Consider the following 20,758-nt stretch of genomic DNA (forward strand, 5'->3'; position numbering starts at 1 on the left):
TTTTAAATTTTATTTTATATCATTTTATTTAGAATGGTTTACATATTTTTATTTTTATTTTACTGATTTATAATTAAGTTTCATAAATTAATATGTAAATCATTTACATAATTTTTTTAAATTAATTTTAATATAGATATTATTTGTGCTCTAATTATTTACATAAAATTAAAAAAAAATTATATATTAAATATTTTTAAATTTATAATTTTTGATAACTTAAAAAAATTAATAACTCTCGATTAATGATATAGAAAATAATGTTAATATAACTAGTTAAATAAAATAAGTATTTTTATTGTCTTTTCTTTATGAATAATTTTACATTAGAGTAAAAATAATTTTTATATTATAATTAAATTTAAAAAATTATGTAAATAATTTACATAATTTTTTAAATTTAATTATGAATTGATAAAATAAAAATAAAATGTAAACTATTCAAATAAAACATAAAATGATATAGAGTAAAATTAAAAATATTTGTATATTAAATATATTTTAATTTATACATTTTGGTAATTTAAAAAAATAAATAATTTTTGACTAATAATAGATAGAAAATAATGTTAATATAATTCACTAAACAAAATAAATGTTTTAGCTATTTATTGTCTTTTTTGTGTATAAATGGTCACGAGTTTAATTTTTATTTTTTATTTTATTTAATTTTTTTTCATATAAGTCATATGTCTATGTTTATGTCACACTAAAGTTAATTTTTATTTTAGATATTCAACTTAATAAATTAAGGAATTAAAATTATTTATTTTAGAAACCAAAAAGTACATAGAAGTTACCAGTTATACACATAATTAAATTAATTATGATATTAATTTGTATAATAATTAATTTAGTAGCAATTAAAAATGGCGATTTGGTTCATCATTAATTCAAATTTAAATGAAAAAATTTCATTTCAAGAAATCGTGATTATTTGGAATGACTGAAAATATGTTTGATTTTTCATAAATATTATTGAGAATATTTATATATGTTTCTTGAAAATCAAATGTTTTCAATAAAATGTTTCCGTATATTTGAATTATTTAACACAATAAATAGTATAATGCGATACACTTTGTGAAAACAAGATGAAAAAATTCCCAAAAAACATTAACGATATTTTCTGGAATGAATTTTTAAATAATAAACCAATCACGATTGATATTTTTAGCAAGACATTGATATCTCATGTTAACGTTTCACTAAATACCTTTACTAATATGGAAAAACATAATTTCCTATTCTAAAAGTTTTTAAATAAAATCTCAAAAGAAGAAACTAGATATTGATTCAAGATGTATATAAATATCTTATATTATTTTATATATTGTATTATTATGAGAATAGTTTTGCTATTAATGTCATTCTCAGAAACATATTTAAAGACCTTGTTTAATAAAAACAACTGTGTACATTTAGTGCATAACATCTGTGATCCGGACTTTATGGCAAGTATAGAATTGAAAATTTATGAGTTTTATAGTTGGATTTTATAAAGCAGTGAGGAGAGAATGGGGATCCCGGGTCTTCATCAAATTAATTAAGCCAACATGGAAATTACATTTCAATACCATCCATTTTATCAAGGATACACGAGCACATCCGAATTTTCCAATTAATCCAACTATAGAAATTAAATTGATTTATAATAAGGCCATTCTATACAAGAGGGAGGAGAATCATTCATCATTTAATAATAAAAAGCCACGAATGAACATTATATTATCATTTCTCTATTAGCAATCTTAAAAAGACAAATGTGGGGTTAATTCTGTCATGAAAACAGATTAGAGCTATTCAGAATTTACATAGCAAAATAGGAATGCAAATAAATAAAAGTATTAAAATGTCAATAGACTACTAACACGTGGGTGAGTGGCAACATGACTACGTTACAGCTCCATAGAGATAGAGACTTTCTAATGCAACTATTTTCCTCTAGATACGTTAACAAAAATACCCATTTTTATTTTTTCAAACAAGCTATAAGAGTCAAACAAACTCTGTGTCTATATCTTTACGCATTAGGCAACAACTTATTCGATCTCCAAGTCCCTCGAAACAGAACAGAGAGTGTGATGCTGATGACTAGGTAGTAGGTTATAAGTATAAGTATATGATTTCTTAGATTATGTTTTGATTTCCCCAAAGAACATAAAATATGGCCACGGGCACCGTTGACAACAAAGCGGCGAAATCGAAACCTCCAAGGCCGAAGCGAATATGTTTCTCATTCGCAGCGTACGCCGGCGACCTCCTTAATTGCCTCAAAGCCTCGAAGGTGGCAATCGACGAAGGACTCTCCGACGCAGAATTATCAAACATAGAATCCAAATTGAAATTCTCGTTCCCACCGGACTTACGCGCGATCCTCCAACAAGGCCTTCCCGTATCCCAGGGCTTCCCCAATTGGCGTTCTTCCTCAACGCAGCAACTACAAATCCTCCTCAACCTTCCAGCCTCCTCGATTCTGCGTCGCGTCTCCAGTATGCGCTTCTGGCACCCTTCCTGGGGCCCAGAACCCTCCGACCCTACCCGAGTCATTGCCCGCTTATTACATGATGCGCCGCCGCTCGTTCCGATTTACCGCCATTGTTACATTCCCTCCTCCCCCGGCGCCGCCGGGAACCCTGTTTTTCATGTCGACAACGACGGTGATGTTCGCTTGCTCAGCTTTGACGTGGCGGGATTTTTTCGGGAGTTTCTGGCGCCGGGGACGGAGGAGCCGGTGTGGGCGGCGACGGCGGCGAGGAGGGTGAGGTTCTGGTCGGAGGTGGCGGACGCGCAGGGGGGGGAGCTAGGCGGGTGTCTGGAGAGGGTGGTGTGGAAATTACGTGAGGGAGGGTGGACGGAGGAGGAGATACGCGAGATGATGACGGTAGAAGAGAAGAAGAAGAATAAATTGAAATTGAAGGACAAAGAGGCGTTGGAGTGGCACGTGAGAGCGTTGTCCTTGGTTTTGCTGCGTGGGGGCTGGAGCAGGGAGGATGTGGTGTACTCGCTCGGTCTTGTTGCTGATCAAGGAAAATCGTGGTTGGAATTCCATCAGGATCAACACAATCTCAATATCAACGGTTTCTAACCAATGTCTCTTTTGTCTCTACCTTTCCCCATCCTCTACTATTAGTCAACAACCTATCGCATTTTTTCTTTCTTTATTTTTTAAATTTAGTAATTTAGAGATATCGAATACATACAGGATTTTTGTAAACAAATTTTTAAGGGCGATGGAACATAGTTTAATTTCTCAGTTTCTGTGGATTCATTTGCACCTAAAAATAAGTTGATTTTTTTTATTAATGAAGGAACTAACTAATCCCTCGTTTTCCGCCATCAGAAAGGAACCGAACCATGCGAATTTGCATGAAACATGACAATTGAATTGACTCGCCCTATACGGTAGATGTGCTTCTGTTTCAAGCTTCCTTCCTGGACCACAATTAGGCCATACATAATATCTGTTTTATTTTTTATTTTTTGTGAAGGCCAAAACGTTACGCAATTCTTAATTCTGGTGGTTTAATTTTTATTCTTTAGTTGGGTGGTCACGAGATTTTGACTTCATAAAATGAAGAATATATATATATAAGAGATTGTTTGTCACGGGTGTAGAGAAAGGGTTGTTTCTAGAAATGACTTGGGTGATTGCAGTGACCCGAAGCAGGGCCAAAATAAATTGTCCGTGTTTTAATGCAAGTGGCAACCCTTTTGGAGTTGCTAGTCTACACATTTTTTATCCTCAGAATAATTTCAGCACGGCTCAATAGCCCTTCTTCATACGCAGTGCAAATTCTACTTATTTCGCTCAGTTTTCTTGTTTGTCGCTTTCGATTTTGGTTTAATCACAAGATGATAGATAGCACTTAAATAACAATTATCAGCAGTTATTGATCAGGTATTTTCTATAAATACGAAAATATGTATTCACAAAGAATACTGTAACAACGTACTTGTCTTATTAAACCTACAATCGTTCGAAAAGCATGCTTTTTCTTAGTGATTAGAATTTAATAAAGTGTATTCCATTCATTTGTTTAATATTGCAACTTTATTTCATTATGTTAAAAATTCTTTATCAAATTTCAGCGTGTTTGTTTTGTAAGGCAACAAATAAATTTTGTTGCTCATAGATTAACTAGAAGAATGAATTCTTATGCTCTTATGTTGGTTCTTATCACTTTAGTGATTTACCATCTTGTATTGCTAATCAAGTCCTAAAGAAAATAATATTAGCCAATTTCTTTTTTTAAAAAAAAAAAAATAGGCGTACATAATGTCAAAGATAGTTTATAATTTATATATTTTCTCCCGTAACTTAATCAGATGTTTTTTTAGGACAAAATTGTATTTAAAGTTAATGTATATTAAGAAATATTTAATACCTCGTCAATAATGTTAAATGTATTTGACTTACATGTAATTATTTAATACCTCGTTAATAATGTGATTTTAAAGTTATCAGGTGTAATTAAGTGTGATTTTCAACCGTATACCGAACTTGATGTGATTTTTAAAGTCATTAGATGTAATTAATCTTTGGATTGCATATTCTTCTTCTCATAAAAAAGACACTTCTATACTATATTTAATTAGTAATTTTATTTATTTTGAAATAATTATTTCTCTATATATAAACATGTATGACTATTTGCTTTTCATGTCTTCACTTTCTCCATTCTTTCTCACATTTATTTTCATTTGTGTTTATTTGATTTGTTAAAATTAAGTTACTGAACATAATAAGCATAATAAGCATAGTAACACAAGTTACGTGATAATTTTTATCCTTTTTGATAAATAATAGACAACATAAATAAAACAATATAAAATTTATTAAAATACATAATATTAATTATTTTAATATAATTTATATTAAATTTAATATATTTATCGAAATAAATAAAAAGAGAGAGATAGATTAGAATAAAAAAGAATTAGTGTTCTCTTTTTAAAATGATTAAGTAATATATCTTTTTAACACTTTGTATCCCAGACAAAAATTGTCTCACAATTTTTTAAGTAATAAAAATTAAAAAATTTACCCTCTACTCATCTGTTTGTTTTGTGTGGTCTTATTTGTCGAATACCATATTTGACTATTCTCATCTCATACAATGATTGACTTTACTCTTCTAACGTGCAAATGATATATATTTTTATGCTTTTAATATCAATATTTTAATAAGCTATAATTAAACATCATAGATCAATTTTTATCTTTAACTTTAAAAAAAAAACATTTATTGGGTATATGATATATCTTCTCATGCTTTTAATGTCAATTTAATACTTTAACTTATCCTTTTCAATTAATCATTTTATAAATTCTTAGTTCTATCTTGAATATATTTTTTTTAAAGAAGTTATAAAAAATTAACAATCTAAATCATTTATCATAAATATAATATATAAATTATATGTTAAAAAATGTTTACTTATTACATATTTTAATTAAAGTATAATTTATACATTTAAAAATATTTATTTGTTATAAATTTTAGTAGTATAAATAAACATTAATTTTTTGCAATGCATACTAAAATACTAGCTGAGAAACAAAATAATCAGATTTTGAATATCTAAACATCATTTGTTTTGAAAAAAAAAAAAGATATGCTAAAATATCAATAATCATGGAAAGAAAATAGCATGAGTAATTTAAATCTTACAACAATTTATTTTCTTTATATAGTAAATATTGGATATGTTTTTATTTCTAGGATATTAAATATATTTAATTTTTATTTAATAGTAATATATGTAAAATGATAGGTGAAGTTTATATTGCATTACACTATTTACTATACAAAAGAAGGGAGTTTCTTTTTTATATTTTTGGTTGGCGTGGTGGCTCAAGGCTCACTTGACCCAATTTTTGCACCAATCTTTCATTTGACAGTTAAGCGAATGCAAGGAATATCAACTTGTAGATTAAAATGCTTGAGGAATTGTACTGTACTGTATGCATGTCACGTTTTGCACACACACGGTAGGAGCTTCATTTTCTTCTTTCCCTTACACGCTCCCATGATTTTTTTTTCTCTTTTCCTTTTCACTCTTTGCTGAGTTTGGTCTCTCCCAACCTCTCTTAATCGCCCTCTGTTGGACCCGTCGTCAGATGCTGAACCAGAATATGCCATTTCAGGCCAGTGTGTCGGATGACACAATTTGAATCCCTTTTCGTTGTTCACCCTTAAAATCTTTGTAAGATGCAATCATGAGAAAAAACTCAATGGGTTTGTTAATTGAATGCTTTAAACAAACAACACAAATCTATCATAATAAACTAATAATGATAAGAGTTGTCAAATGAATTATACGTAAAATAATTCATCTATCAAAATTTCTCATATCACTGTCGATATATAAGATTAACTAAGTGGTTGAAAGAAAAAGAGAAATATCATAGAGTTTAAATTGCCTGCTAACATTCTAACAAAACTATCAAATAATGTCAATAAAAAAATATATCATATATGATGTAATTATCGGATAATCTTGGTCTAGCAAGTTGTAAGAAGCCAAAAAACGCTACACTTCTGCAAGAGTAAACAAAACTTTGATACATAGTGGTAACTTGAAGAAGCAGGGTACAATTGATTTATTTGAATTATCAGTATCACTCCGTGGCAACAACACCATTGTGAATGATTGTTGTATTTGTTCTTGACCAAGATCCTAAAACTATTTCAAATCCAAATGATTTGTAGAAATAAAACCTGTCTTGATAATTCCATTTAGGATTGTTATGACCATCTATGATCAATGTGCTGATTCTTCTTTCTTTATTGATGATTCAGCCGGTTCATTTTGAGCTCTATCTTCATTTTTACTTGTATCAATGTTCTCATCCTCAACCTGCCCAGCGTCACCATTATTCCTCGAGGATGCATCTTTTCCTTCAACAATAGAAGAATCAGAAGCACTGCCTGACCCATCATGACCATTGCCATTAGCATTTGCTTTGCCATTATATTCTCCATTAGTCACGTTTCTCTCATGAGCTCCTGATGAATTTGTTAAGATGGAATCAACTTGTTCCACTGCAGCATCTGACTTAAGATCCTTCATTGTCAACGTTGAATTGTGCAAAATGGAGTCCTCTACCTTGGAGTTTTCAGGTGTTTCAAGTTGTTTTTCAGTTGTATCAGTACCATTCTGTGAGTGAAGAGCTTCTACATCATCACTAGAGGGCTTATTAGGCTCTCGCTCCTGCTTATCTGACTCGGCAATAGAACTCTTTTGTGAATCATTCTTTTTCTCAGCTTGATTCTCACTACCATTTCCTTGGTTGGTTATATTTGTGACAACAGAATTAGTCACTTGTGTAGCTTTTCGTTGTGTTACATTTAAGACCCTCTCATTCTCATGAACATGAGCCACTTCGGTACCATTTGTTTGAGACTCCAACTCAAATTCATTGTTTTCTCTCTTGTCAGATTGTTTTGTCTTGTTCAAACCTTCACTGGAGGCATAATATTCCTCTTTTGCCTCCTCATTGTTCCTTTCGCTGTTTTGATCCCGAACTCGATCTTCAGGTGAATCCACTTCCTGAATATGGTCATTCTCTTCTCTCTCATTGTCTGTTGCATTGCTCTCCTCTTCATCTTCTTGCTTGTGATCTTCCTCCATACGTTCCCTTGCTTCAGTTCTGTTTTGGTTTATCTCTTCATCCTCCTCTTTATCTGTCTCTTCTTTTTTTGTCTCGTTTTTTTCCTCACTAATCCCTCTACTTTGATTGTCCTCCTCCACCTTATTTTTGTTGTCTTCATTCTCCTTTATCACACTATCACTCTCCTTGTTTGCCTTATGCTCATTCTCTTCAGTGTCTTGATCTACTGGATCCTTTCTCTGCTCAGATTTCTCTTCATTGTTATTCTGCTCATTCTTTTGTGTCTGGATCTCATTTTCCACACGATTAACGTCATCTGTCTTCTTTTGCTTTTCATGGTTGTTTTCTTCTTCATCCTTTTCCTCCTTGTCCCTTGCATGTAAGATAGAAGAAGATTGCTCCACATTAGGATCGGGGTCTTTCCTCCCTAACTTCACAACCTCACTGTCAGCATTTGTCCCTTCACCATAGGATCTTTTTTTCTCACGAGAATGCTGAACTAGATAAGCCATCCAGATACAAACGCCAAGAAGAACACATATTTGAAGAGCATGTTTCACCTTGAAGTCTTTGCATCTCGAATTCCTCTGCTGAGATGACCTGAACATGTCGAATGTTCCTTATTGAGCCTCAAAATTTTACCTTTTTCCCTAGACACCTGCCCAAAGCGTTAGCGGCTATTCAACGAGACTTACTTTTAGTTAACTAGTTATTAGACACAAAGAAATACAATTAAAAAAATTCTCCAGCAAATTTCGTCAAGCAACTGCTAATTCAAGATTCAAATATTTTTCTGACTCATTCAAAGAAAAAGAACTTAAGAGAACAAATATTTTTAACAGCAGTACTGATGTTATCCACGGTCCACGGATCATACTTTACAAAAAATCTAGACCACAATTGTTAAGTGTGAACTACTCATCATGAAATTTTGCTATATCTATCAATTTTATAAACTAGTAATTCAAATTATCAGCAGGCAACAATGGAAAGAGCACCATTTTTATATTCTGAAGCCAATACAGTTGGAGATAATAACATTACAACAAGCATGTATGATCAAGAATAAAGAATTGCTGAGGCCTGAGGGTGCATGCTGAAATGAAAGGTACTTGCATATTCACGCAGATGACTTGTTCACGAGAAATAAAAAGGTAACAAATTGCAATTACATTGAAATTTAAAAAAAAAAAAAAAAAAGATGTTCTGTAACCAAACTGCGATATTAAATTGAAATTTAAACAGGAGCGTTCTTCGTATTAACTAACCTTTCATTTTGCTCTAAACTTGAATTAAACTAATTACAATGTGTTTAATTTTCAGATTTTTTTACCCCGAATCATCTCGTCAATAAAAAAAAAAACTTTTAAACTTTAGTGTATAGACCTTGCATCTATCTGTTTCTCTCTCTATATAGTCTATATTAGTATATTCACAAGTTTTTGAAATTAATTTATATTTTTCTTTATTTCAGTCTACAAAAATAGAAAAAAAAAGAATTTGTTTATGTTTTAAACAGATCATTTTTATCAAATAGTTTCATTTCTATGTATTGTCTGTCTAAAAAAAATTAGAAATTATTATTGTAATTTTAAGTTAATTATTATAAAAATTAATAAACTTATCGTATTTTATAATTTATGATTAAACAGGAATATAAAATGTCTTTACACTAATAGCGAATGCATCATGAACTATTAAATCATATAAGAATTAAAAATAAGCAAGTCAACTAAACTTAAAAACATTATAATTTTTAACTAAAGGCATTTAATTTCTTTAAAAAATATGATGTTAATTTTTACAGTTATTATTAATTTGCACATATACGTCAAAGATAAATTATATTACAAGTTAATAATAAAAATTTTGGTGTATATAGTAAGAAAGCACATACCAAGAAGAAACTGGGTTATGGAGCTGGTGTTTCTGGGACTTGAACGATTTAGGATGTGATAGCGCCCTCGCTTCGTACCAACTAACCAGAAGTTAGATGTAGAGAACAACTTTTTATGCCAAAACTACAAATGGCAATGGCATCTGAGAGACATATTTATAGTACGCTACTAGTGCACAGATTATAGAGACACAAACTGCTGGTTTATCTTTATCATTTCACAATTACTTAGAAATAAGTCAAGTGGAGAAAAGGTAAAACGACGCCGTCGAATAAAAGAGTTAGGTTAGGTCCGCGATCGTATAATAGATAAGTTAAGTCGGTTACACTCAACTAATTATCCACCGTCAGATTCTCCAAGAAGTTGGAAAGGAAAACTCTCTTTATCTTCAAAACCCCCCAAATCAATTCCGAATAAAAATTAGGTTTTTCTCTTCGTCTTTCATTTTCTTATTCTTCACCAAACCGATAAGCAGGTGAGACTAATCCATCATCCAAACCTTTCCGATCCAATGACCTCTAAACTAATTGCTTCCAATCTCCGTCACCAAATCACAAAATCAGCTCAAAACCTTCGCCGCCAGCTTCTTTCCACGGCGGCGGCGGTGGCGGTGCCTGAACACGATGGGAACAACTCCAACTCGTCGGGAATGACGATGAAGGGCGTTCGAATCTCCGGAAGACCCCTTTACCTGGACGTGCAGGCAACATCTCCGGTGGACCCGCGCGTGCTCGACGCGATGCTCCCTTTCTACCTCTCTCGCTACGGAAACCCTCACTCCCGCACCCACTTCTACGGCTGGGAATCCGACGAGGCCGTGGAACACGCGCGCGCTCAGGTAGCGTCCCTCATCGGCGCGTCCCCCAAGGAGATAGTCTTCACCTCCGGCGCCACCGAGTCCAATAACATCTCCGTCAAGGGCGTCATGCATTTCTACAAGGACAAGAAGCGCCACGTCATAACCACGCAAACGGAGCACAAGTGCGTCCTCGATTCCTGCCGCCACCTCCAGCAGGAGGGTTTCGATGTCACTTATCTTCCCGTTGAGTCCGACGGGTTGATTGATTTGGATGAGCTTCGGGCTGCGATTAGGCCTGACACCGGGCTCGTTTCGGTTATGGCGGTGAACAATGAAATTGGAGTGGTTCAGCCCATGGAGGAAATTGGGAGGATTTGCAAGGAGTTTAATGTGCCTTTCCACACTGATGCAGCTCAGGCTTTGGGGAAGATTCCCATTGATGTGGAGAGGTGGAATGTGAGTTTGATGTCGTTGAGTGGCCATAAGATTTATGGGCCGAAGGGGGTTGGGGCTTTGTATATGCGTCGGAGGCCCAGGATTAGGGTTGAGCCTCAGATGAATGGTGGTGGGCAGGAGAGGGGGATTAGGAGTGGGACTGTTCCAACTCCTTTGGTTGTTGGGATGGGTGCGGCGTGTGAGGTGGCGAAGGACGAGATGGAGTATGATGAGAAGAGGATTTCTGCTTTGCAGCAGAGACTGCTTAATGGGATTAGAGAGAAGCTTGATGGGGTGGTGGTGAATGGGAGCTTGGAGAGGCGCTATGTGGGGAATTTGAATTTGTCGTTTGCTTACGTTGAAGGGGAGAGTCTGCTTATGGGGTTGAAGGAGGTGGCTGTGTCCAGTGGCAGTGCCTGCACTAGTGCTAGTTTGGAGCCTTCTTATGTGTTGAGGGCGTTGGGAGTTGAAGAGGACATGGCTCACACTTCTATTAGGTTTGGAATTGGTAGGTTCACTACCGAGGCTGAGATTGATAGGGCGGTTGAACTCACTGTTCAACAGGTGGAGAAGTTGAGGGAAATGAGTCCGCTTTATGAAATGGTCAAGGAAGGTATCAACATCAAGGACATTCAATGGGCACAGCACTGATTATTATCAAGCTCTCAGATTGCAATGCAAGTGATGGGGAAGCAATTGTGATTGAACTCCAGACGTAGCTGCCACTCTTGCAATTGCGGTTTCTTAGAACTTGCTGATTATTTAGTAATTTGTATGTTGAGGTTACATTACAATTAAAAATTTACCCTGGCAGAGCTATTTATTAGGTATACACCGTTTGTTTCAATGATTGTTAGTTGTGCTTGTCAGCGATGTTTATGAAGAAGAAAGACATGCATTGGCAGTTTGGTACTGTATGGACTAACAAATGTTGGTGTGTTTTATTATGGTTTCAGCTGAATCTCTCCCACACTTCTTCCTATTTTTCCCCTTCCTGTGCTGAAGGAATGGCGGTTTTAAGTTTTGCTCTATCTCTGTTCTTGATCAGGGAGAGGGGGATCTGGCGCAGGTACCATGTTTTTGTTTTGCTTTTTTGGTTTTTTGTGCTATGCTATTGAACTCGTTCCGCTTTGAGGCACAGGCCTCTTTCACGATGTCTAGCTTTGCACTGGAAATTGCGACTAGTTACTGAACATATAGAAAGGAATAAACCTTATTCTCTGTAACTTGGGTATATTATTCTCTAAACTTATCTTGCCAATTTTCTTTCCTTTCCCTCTTTTCTCTATCAAAGAGATTATAATTTTACTTTAATATCATCGTGTTGCAATTCTATCATTCAGATAAAATATTTACGTTCAATTTTCTGTACCGTGCGCGCTAGGTAAGGTGTGATTTCGTTATTATTAATTTATTATCATTCCAAAAAATACTTGATCGAAAGCAACATAATAACTATTTTGGTGGAATAGTGTTTAGGCTATGTTTGATTTGGCGTTAATCACGTTCAACGCTAAAACTCCCTCACGCAAATCACATTCAAGGTGTTTTGGAATGAGTGATTCAAATAAAACAAACACACTTAGGATCTAATTGCAAGTTAATGAGACTTGAGTCCCACATTACAAGTGTAAGATTCTAATATGGGGTTTATAAGACTTTGGGCTATAGACTACAGCAACTTGCTTTTGTGATGTGGTTCTTGCAAGATTTCTATCGATTGGTATTAGAATCTTTCACCATTTTCTTAGCTACAAATGAGTGATGACATCGACATTCAAGTATGTGCTTGGGACTAGTCAAAGGACTAGTGATCCACGTGGGCACGACTTGAGTATTGAAAGTATGAGATTATAATATTAGATTTAAAAGGTTTTGGAGAATGCTAAATGCTGTCTAATTAAGGATTTTTTTTATTATTATCAAGTGTTATAGAGGTTTTGAATTTGAGTGGTGTTGTGTTAAACATTTGGAAAGAGGTTTGCTGTCTTTAGTGGTCCTATTTAGCTTAAACAAAATTGTCTGAAGGATATCTATGATTTATATCAAAATAAATTCTTCCATGATATCTAATTGCAATTTAATATTCAATAAAAAAAATATTTATTGAAATAAGCTGAGCGTACATAGAAATTGTCTTTTGCTTTTGTTCATGTCCGTGATATCTAGCTTTGAATTGGTTTATCTTCTATTGGGCCAGAACTTCTATTGGGCAATTGAACCCAAGTTTATTTGCGCATTTAAAGAACAAAAGTATACAAAATTCTTTCTTTGCGGAAGTAGATGTATATTGGGCCTTACGACCATAGCAGCTTCCGTTGTTTTTTTGTTTCTTGCACTGTGAATCAATCCCTCTCTTTCGTTTGATTGTTTCTCTGGTTACCAATATGGGATTTTGATGGGTAATTCTTTTGCGTTCACCTTAATTGCGACGTCAAGTTATTAAAAAATATTATCTGGTAAAAAAAGAGAATAAGTTGGAATAGCAAAAGAGCTGGAAATATGTGGAGACAGTGGTTAACGTACATGGTGACAGTTGAATAAAAGTAGCCCCCCCAGCCGGTCATGTCATTCTTGAAAATGCATTTAGGTTAATGCCAAAAACGATGGTGGTGAAAATATAAATATGCTGACAAAGGCGTTATAGAATAGAATAATATCATCACTTGCTGGGCCATCAGTATCAGATGGGAACTAAAGTATGACTGAGTGGTGTGTAGTTCATTTTGTCCACGCCACAGGGATGGGGCAACTTCATAACTGTGTTGATGATATTTACCGCACAAAAAACTTGAGAGAGAAAAGCTGTGTATGGAATCACGTTCACAATTCCTTTTCTCCCGGTGGTCCCGAACCTACCTAGCTTTTCGCTTGTCTCTGTCTTGAGCTTTGCACCAACATTCTCTTTTATCTTTTCATACCATGTGTTCATGGTGGAGCTCCTTGCTCCCCTCACGTGACTATGCTGCCACCCTCTCTACTCCTATCATATGTTCTTCTTCCCTTTGCTCTTTCGCTTCATCTAAATTATTGACCTCAAAAATCGTGGTAATCCCTCCAAGTGTCCAAGTAAAAAAAATAACAGAAAAAGGTTGTTTCGATCTGCATTAACTTTTAACGTCTTTCTCTAGTCATTTTCCTCCGTCTCACAGCATTTTATAACGCTTCTCTCTTTTGGTTACCACTTTACAATGAAAAACTTGTCCAAAATCCGAATTACATTACATGTAGCAGTTCAAGTATTTAAACATAAAAAAATTAACATATTTATGCGAGTATCTTTTTGGTACCAAAGTTTGGCAATCAACCACTGAATGAGAGATGGTACACGTGATGGCTAGTAATACACAGAAACTAAATAAAACTATAAAAGTTAATACCATTTCCCTTCTTACTATTGCTACGGATAAAATTCATACTAAAAATAATTTCCGCTAATAAAATTAGCTTCTTTCAATGTTGTGTTTCAAACACAGACCCATTTATGGTTATACTCCGCATAACTTTGGAAAATTGCGTAACCATTTAAATTTACAGCAGATAAAAAATGCTGGGTCTTCGTTTTCAACAACTTATGCTCATGGAATAGAAACTATGCACATTGAGGTTCTAATTTGCTTCACGACAAATGGGTTTTCAAAAGGGTACTACTGTTGCAGCTTATTTTTATGCAAAGGCGCTGTCGCGCAAATCCATCAATCCTGAATTCAATCCACAGTATGGAAACCATTATTGTAGTGGATATTCAGTAGTTGCGTTGCATTCATAATATATCAAAGTGGTAACCAAAGTGCGACTATAAACATGTTACACATCACAGGTTAATTTTCAGTAGTCATAGATATATTCAGCAAAATTGGATTTTTCTGACTGGTATTTACTACTATTTAGACTCCAATGTCTAGCGTCTACAAAACCAACTCAGATATGATTAGATGACAGACTAAGTGGAGTTTTAGTATTTATTTTTAAGTCTTATTTTATTTATTTGTTTATTTTTGTTTTAGTTCATTCAAGTGAATAAAACTCTACCATTATATCAGAAACTGCTTGATTTCATTTGTATGGTTTTGTTCTAAAAATTGTATAGATTGATCACTCCAATTTAGGGGCACGGGACACACCATATGAAAAATCTACTTGAAAGCAACTTAATACTCGCTTAGGACAAATAGTCCGCAATCAATCTATGTTCACGATTTGGACGGATATTATAAAATAAAATAAAAAAATTAAGAGTACAATGAGACTATGAGAGGTTTACTTGTCAATTTATTTTTGTTGCTTTCTCTGAATTCATGTAGCAGGGTTTAGCTCCGGCTTGAGAGTACTACAGGACGTCTCAATAAAAACAACAAAAAAGTAAAGATCAGATCTAACTGCATGGTATCAATGTATTGGATTTTAAAAAAATAAAAGTTTTATTGTATTCTTTAACCTCATTACTGGATTATCCTCGAGGAAAACAATGGGGATCATGTTTGATGAAATCCCTTTTAAAATTGTGATCAATTTTTCTTTTTTCTCTATTACATTGGATACAAATTAGTTACAACTTACAAGTCAATTACATCAATTAGTTACTCTCATTATCTTTATAGACTCCATTATACTCTTGTAAAATCACCTTTCTGATTTGTATAATTCTAATAATGTCTTTTCATGTCTTCTTACAAAGTTTTTCAATCATGTTAATATTTGGGTTTAAATACATCTTTGTTCCTAAAAAAATATGTTTTAATTCTTATAAGATGTGATTGTTTTATTTTTTGTCCTTAAAGTGTTTTATATAATACTTTTTTACTATTTAAAGTATTTTTTTTAAAACATTATTTAAAATATTTTAAGGATGAAAAATAAAAAATATATTTGACAAGGACTAAACAAAAAAAATTGAAGGAAAAAAAACGCTAAATTATGTACCAAAAATATATTTAAGTCTAATATTTATAGGTATTCCAATTCCAAGCATATATCTTACAAAAAGAAAAAAAAAACAGAAATTGTCAGTCCAATCTCTACATCCATTTTTTTTATTTTACTAGCACCCCAAAATATTTAAAATGATGAACAGAAGAAAGCAGCCATGCTGCTTTACGCAAGTGGAGATTTTAATGACAAAAAAGGTAGTTTTCATTTTAAGTTTTTAAACTTGCAGAATCTACTTAGAGAAGCAGAAGCACTGAATCAACTAGCAGACTGCAAGTTATGTGTTGGACAATGATTAGCAGCCGCAAATGATACAATTAAACATTGCCAGGAAAGAAATGGGGTGACTATGTAATTATAGCACAGTAAACGCTTTTCCTCAGACAGAGAACATTGAGAGGTAAGAACCAAAGTGACTAATAATTAAAAAAAAAAATTACATTACTTAGAAATGTATATTCATTTACAAAATTGGTAAATTAGTTTCTATGCTTGATTATCTAACCACTAAATTGTGCAACACTTGGAATCAGGGGTTGAAAATCCGGTTCCCACATTTGCACTTCCAACTCATAGGCTTGTAGTTGGAGCTACCTTCTCCCATTGTAAAAGCAATAGTAGACACAGTTGAAGAGTTGATCTTCCCGTTCTGCGCTTGAGGATTTGTAGGTACCTGAATGGCCTCACAATGTCCACAAGACCTGCACCTTCTCTCACATCTTGGTGGCCTTGACCCTATTTGTGCCCTCACCATTGCCTTATCATCATGTACTGCCTATACAAATCACCATAACACCAAACAAAGTTAAAAGTTTCTAATCATTCATGCTAATTAGCAGAAACAAGAGAACTTTTTAAAGGTAAGTTCAGTTGTATACCTGATAAAAACCATTCTGTTTGGGAGTCTTTCTACCTGTTTGCACAAAAGAGAAGACAATGTTAAATTAGATGGAGATGGTATTGGTGTCTATTTGGAAGCTTTGAAAATCTCTAATGTATGTACCTTCAGTAACAAGTCCCATCTGGGTCCAACTTGAAATGATCAGAAAGCAAAGAGAAATGCTAAGAAAACTGAGTCTTTGGCCACAAACAACATGGTGATGATCACGCCCCATTTCAGAGAGAATTAAACTCTGCCGTAAGGAAGGAGAAAAAGTGAAAGTAGATGGAGCAGTTATTAGTTAAGAGAGGTTTTCAAGCTGAAAAGACGGATAATATAATAGGATGAAGCAAAGAGCAGAAAGTGGATGACACCGTAGTAGAAGGAAGGAATTGAATAAATATATTGCTAAAAAGACCTTTTCATGTTGAAGTGATGGAACATAGAAGGACAAATGAGAAAAAATGCAGAGGGGCAAGAAAAGGAGGAACCCCGAAAAGGGAAATACCTCTCCTTCGGTCGACGAGCCTCTGTCAAGAAACAAGAAACCAAAGATTATATAATAATTGCTGCAATGCAAGGGAGAAGCATTGGCATTAGAATTTACAACCTGAGAAGTGAGAACCACAAATAGGTGATAAATAAGACAAGTAGAACATTGAAACAGCAAAAAGCCACCAATTTCACCAGATGTGAGGGGAAATCTCCCACTAAAGGACATGCATTTACAGCTGTAGATTTTTGGTTTTTCCCTTTAATTTACACATGTATACATTGTTCTTTTTCATTCCTCACTAATGAGGTGTCAGCAGAGTAGTCCCACTGTATAACGCTAGTACGCTACATTCCCCTCTATCTTTCTCTTTCTGTCTGAGTGTGGGAAAGAGAAAGAACACCATCTCTGGCCTCAACATTATGGTATTTATCTTTTCACTCTATGATTATGCAATCACATGAGGTCCTGGCAATCATTCTTCTTTTTCTTTTTTCTTTTTTTCTGGTTGGAGTTAGGAAAATCAGATGGAATGGTTCAGAACATGCATTCCTTCTGCTGTGCTGTGTATCATTCATAGTCACACTGCTATGCTAGCGACTAAATAACGAGCCTCTGCTGCATACCAATGCTTACTTAACATCTTTCCCACGCTCGCTTGTCTTGTCGTCTTGTCCATTTTTTGTGCAATAATTGAAACTCGAAACCACTTTAAATCTCGTTTAAGACGCCATAATCCGAACTTTGTGTACGTTTAACCACATTTGCAGTCAATAATTGTGGCAGGGAAAAAAGAAAGTAAAAACCTTGGAATAAGAGATAACTTGGACTCTGCCCATAGGCTTTGCTAAATTATCTATTGTATATTGTAAGCTCATTGACCTTCACACTGCACATAGTAATTTATTATTCAATAAATTATTTTTCACAAGCAAATTAATGACTTTTTTTATTTTATCAAATTAGGTACTTTCGTAAAACTATATACTAAACCGGGTGTTTAGAACTGAGAACGTGTTTGAGTTACAATGTGTTTGAAAACTCATTCTAAAAATCATATCCACCAGAAGTAGCAACCTCAAGTAGCTTTCACATTTTTAAGTCTCTGGACATAGGAAGAGAATGTGAATCAGAGATAGTGAAAAATAATTTTATAAGCTAAGCTGTTAATTTACTATGTTAGGTTTGGTATTTAAAGTCACATCTTATTTAGATGAAAACTAAGAAATTTCAATCATTAATAAAAATAATAATAATTATAATATATATACAATAATATTTTTTTTATTTTTTTATAAACAATTAAATATCTTTATTTCACTCTCCTATACTATTTTATGAAACATATTTTTTGTGAGTGAGTGATTCGGCTTCTTCCATTAATGGAACGGGAGGCTCTTGTTCAATTCATGATTGACAATTTGGGCCGAGTTATAAACTTATTTGGGACATTGCTAGGTACACCCAGCAACATTGTTGGTGCACTCAGTAATTAGGTGAATGGGTAAAATTGTCCTTGCATTAAAAAAAATAATTTATTCTTTCGAAAGAACCTTCCGGAAGAACAATTTATGTTCTACCGGAAGAACCTTTTTTCTGGAAGCTTTCCGGAAGAACCTTTTTTCAAAAAAAGGAATTATTTTTTTAATATAAGAGCAATTTTGCTCATTCACCTAATTGTTGGGTGTCCCAACAATGTTGTTGGGTGCACCTAGCATGTCCCAACTTATTTTTTGCCATTTATGAAAAGATGGCACGGCCCAATTTGTACTACGAAGTACGAAGGATTCTCCGTTCAAAATGCATGTGTAGTTCAATCAGATGCTTAAGGCTGAACCAACCCATTTTCAGAGCGAAAACGAAATACGAAGCAATCACTTGATTATGATGGGTGGGTAAAATACATAAAACAATAATTACAACATAAAAACTGCAAGAAGTAATTGACAAAAATATAAAACAACTGTAAGAAAAAAAAAACACCTTAAAACTGTTTCATTCTTTTCTAAAAAAATCAATACTACAGTCAACTGGGGGTCTTGGACCTGGGCACAAACAAAGTTTTGGGGCGTGATCTATGAAACTCTCATAATAATTTTTCAATTCTCATAACAAATTGCATGGAAGTCTCTCGTTTCCTGTCTTAGTTATGAAATAAAATCATGCTGCACTCAAAGAGAGTGGGAATCCCAGCTGTTTCAAATGTTAATCATTTAACTAGCTAAGCTTACAACAGATAGAAAGCAGACAAAGCTTCATCGTTTGGAAGGTCTACTGAATGCTTAATCCCTCCTTTTGTTTTTGTAGTCTGTTTTTTGTCTTTTCTCAATTTATCAAAAGAAAAAAAAAAGTCTGTGTCTGGAAAATTAAAAACACTCAAGATTTATCAATTGTGCCCATAATTTTCCTTCGTTTTATGTTAAAAATTTAGTACTCATGAACTTATGGGCTTTTGGGGCGAGTATGCTTTTTTTAATAAATAAAAAAAGAAATATGTGGATTTTTTGGTTTGGTCCACGTGAATAAGGACTAAGTACATGTTTTGATTGTGTAAAATAACTTTTAGATAAAAGTCATTCCATCAAAAGATATTATCATTATTTTTACTTTTTATTCTATTTTTATCTATTAGATCTACATTAAAATAGACGTCACAATAATTTTAACTATAAATCAAACATCCAATAAGCCGTATGGGATAAGCTATTTTAGTATTTTGATACGTCCATAAAAAAAGTTGAGTCTGTATGTATTAATATTTTTTTTTACAAATATTGCTCAATTAAAAAAAAAGTTATTACTTTATATTTTATTTCATTTTGTATAGTATGAAGTAGAAAAATTATTATATAATTCCAACCCATTAATATATATGTTACATGTTACTAACTATTTTTCCAAATTAAAGATGTGATTACATTTCATATGAAATTCATTTGAATCACGGATTAATTTGTTTAAATTTAATTTTTTTTAAGAAATAGATAGAATTTATTTATTGAAAATAATAATAATTTAGACAAATATATAAAAAAAATAGATAAAACTGTTTTTTTTTAAAAAAAATAAACTTAAACCCAATTTCTCCAAATGAAAGAGCGCACAGTTACAGTTCCACCAATAAAAATGCTTTGAGTATCATAAACAAGAAATGGTATGGAACTTTTCACATTGAGGGCAACCCCCTATACTTTCAACTTTAATCAACTTAATTAGTCGGTCGATTTATGGACCTTAGTTTCTGCAAATTCAGAGATTAGGTAGAAGGTACAATGCAGAGATATAGTCATCCTTTGGATGTACCACTAATCTGTCCCCGAACAAGAAGCCGGTGCACGTCTAATGAAGAGACCAATGAACCATTTTTCGTTATTCTATTCTACATCTATTTTCTGTAAGGAAAATATAGCCAATTACTATAAAAATGAAAATAAAAACTTTCTTATTATCCAGCTACTTCATGATAACATCTAAACAGTAATTAAATGAATATATATGTGGCAACTTCATGTCTGGAAGTCTACATCCTAATAGAAAGTATTCAACTACTACAAGAAATATCCTGTAGTTGAGAGTGCTGTAACTAATTTAGGACCATCAATTATTTTTTGTTCTAGTAGTATATTAGTGCTGCTTCAAGAGCCAACCAAGTTAATTATCTCAATTCAAGTGGGGTCTGTGTGTGTTAGTTCGATTCCAACCACAC

The 20,758-nt window shown here is 33.4% G+C and overlaps 4 protein-coding genes across 5 annotated transcripts; 2 read left to right on the plus strand and 2 right to left on the minus strand.

Moving 5' to 3' along the window:
• Positions 1-1,723: 1,723 nt before the first annotated feature.
• Positions 1,724-3,256, plus strand: LOC114374958. Its single transcript, XM_028332687.1, has one exon. It carries the CDS (start codon positions 2,168-2,170, stop codon positions 3,086-3,088), a length of 921 nt encoding a protein of 306 aa, XP_028188488.1. The 5' UTR covers positions 1,724-2,167; the 3' UTR covers positions 3,089-3,256.
• Positions 3,257-6,543: 3,287 nt separating this feature from the next.
• LOC114373845 (myb-like protein X) lies at positions 6,544-9,715 on the minus strand. Of its 2 annotated transcripts, none has more exons than XM_028331394.1 (2): positions 9,516-9,715; positions 6,544-8,268 (listed from the first exon to the last, which is right to left on the minus strand). In XM_028331394.1, the coding sequence occupies exon 2, from the start codon at positions 8,224-8,226 to the stop codon at positions 6,769-6,771; it is 1,458 nt and encodes a 485-aa protein (XP_028187195.1). In that variant the 5' UTR covers positions 8,227-8,268; positions 9,516-9,715; the 3' UTR covers positions 6,544-6,768. The 2 variants fall into 2 exon arrangements, with proteins under 2 accessions (XP_028187195.1, XP_028187194.1); XM_028331393.1 differs by having other exon boundaries at positions 6,544-8,276.
• Positions 9,716-9,879: 164 nt separating this feature from the next.
• On the plus strand, positions 9,880-12,020 carry LOC114373846 (cysteine desulfurase, mitochondrial-like). Its single transcript, XM_028331396.1, has 2 exons — positions 9,880-11,577; positions 11,707-12,020. The coding sequence occupies exon 1, from the start codon at positions 10,028-10,030 to the stop codon at positions 11,399-11,401; it is 1,374 nt and encodes a 457-aa protein (XP_028187197.1). The 5' UTR covers positions 9,880-10,027; the 3' UTR covers positions 11,402-11,577; positions 11,707-12,020.
• A 3,983-nt stretch (positions 12,021-16,003) lies between these two features.
• Positions 16,004-17,698, minus strand: LOC114375571 (EPIDERMAL PATTERNING FACTOR-like protein 2). The gene is made up of 4 exons (XM_028333397.1): positions 17,068-17,698; positions 16,683-16,812; positions 16,558-16,592; positions 16,004-16,454 (listed from the first exon to the last, which is right to left on the minus strand). The coding sequence occupies exons 1-4, from the start codon at positions 17,278-17,280 to the stop codon at positions 16,209-16,211; spliced, it is 624 nt and encodes a 207-aa protein (XP_028189198.1). The 5' UTR covers positions 17,281-17,698; the 3' UTR covers positions 16,004-16,208.
• Between the last annotated feature and the right edge of the window lie 3,060 nt (positions 17,699-20,758).

The sequence above is a fragment of the Glycine soja genome, chromosome 11 (genome assembly GCF_004193775.1).
Source record: "Glycine soja cultivar W05 chromosome 11, ASM419377v2, whole genome shotgun sequence".
NCBI classification, from domain to species: domain Eukaryota; kingdom Viridiplantae; phylum Streptophyta; class Magnoliopsida; order Fabales; family Fabaceae; genus Glycine; species Glycine soja.

Excerpts from the sequence above, each read along its gene's own strand:
- LOC114374958 (XM_028332687.1), top strand. The coding sequence starts at position 2,168 with ATGGCCACGGGCACCGTTGACAACAAAGCGGCGAAATCGAAACCTCCA.
- LOC114373845 (XM_028331394.1), bottom strand. The coding sequence starts at position 8,226 with ATGTTCAGGTCATCTCAGCAGAGGAATTCGAGATGCAAAGACTTCAAG.
- LOC114373846 (XM_028331396.1), top strand. The coding sequence starts at position 10,028 with ATGACCTCTAAACTAATTGCTTCCAATCTCCGTCACCAAATCACAAAA.
- LOC114375571 (XM_028333397.1), bottom strand. The coding sequence starts at position 17,280 with ATGTCCTTTAGTGGGAGATTTCCCCTCACATCTGGTGAAATTGGTGGC. Across the intron at positions 16,593-16,682 it reads GATGGGACTTGTTACTGAAG|GTAGAAAGACTCCCAAACAG; the intron begins GTACATACATTA and ends TTGTGCAAACAG. Across the intron at positions 16,455-16,557 it reads AACAGAATGGTTTTTATCAG|GCAGTACATGATGATAAGGC; the intron begins GTATACAACTGA and ends TGATTTGTATAG.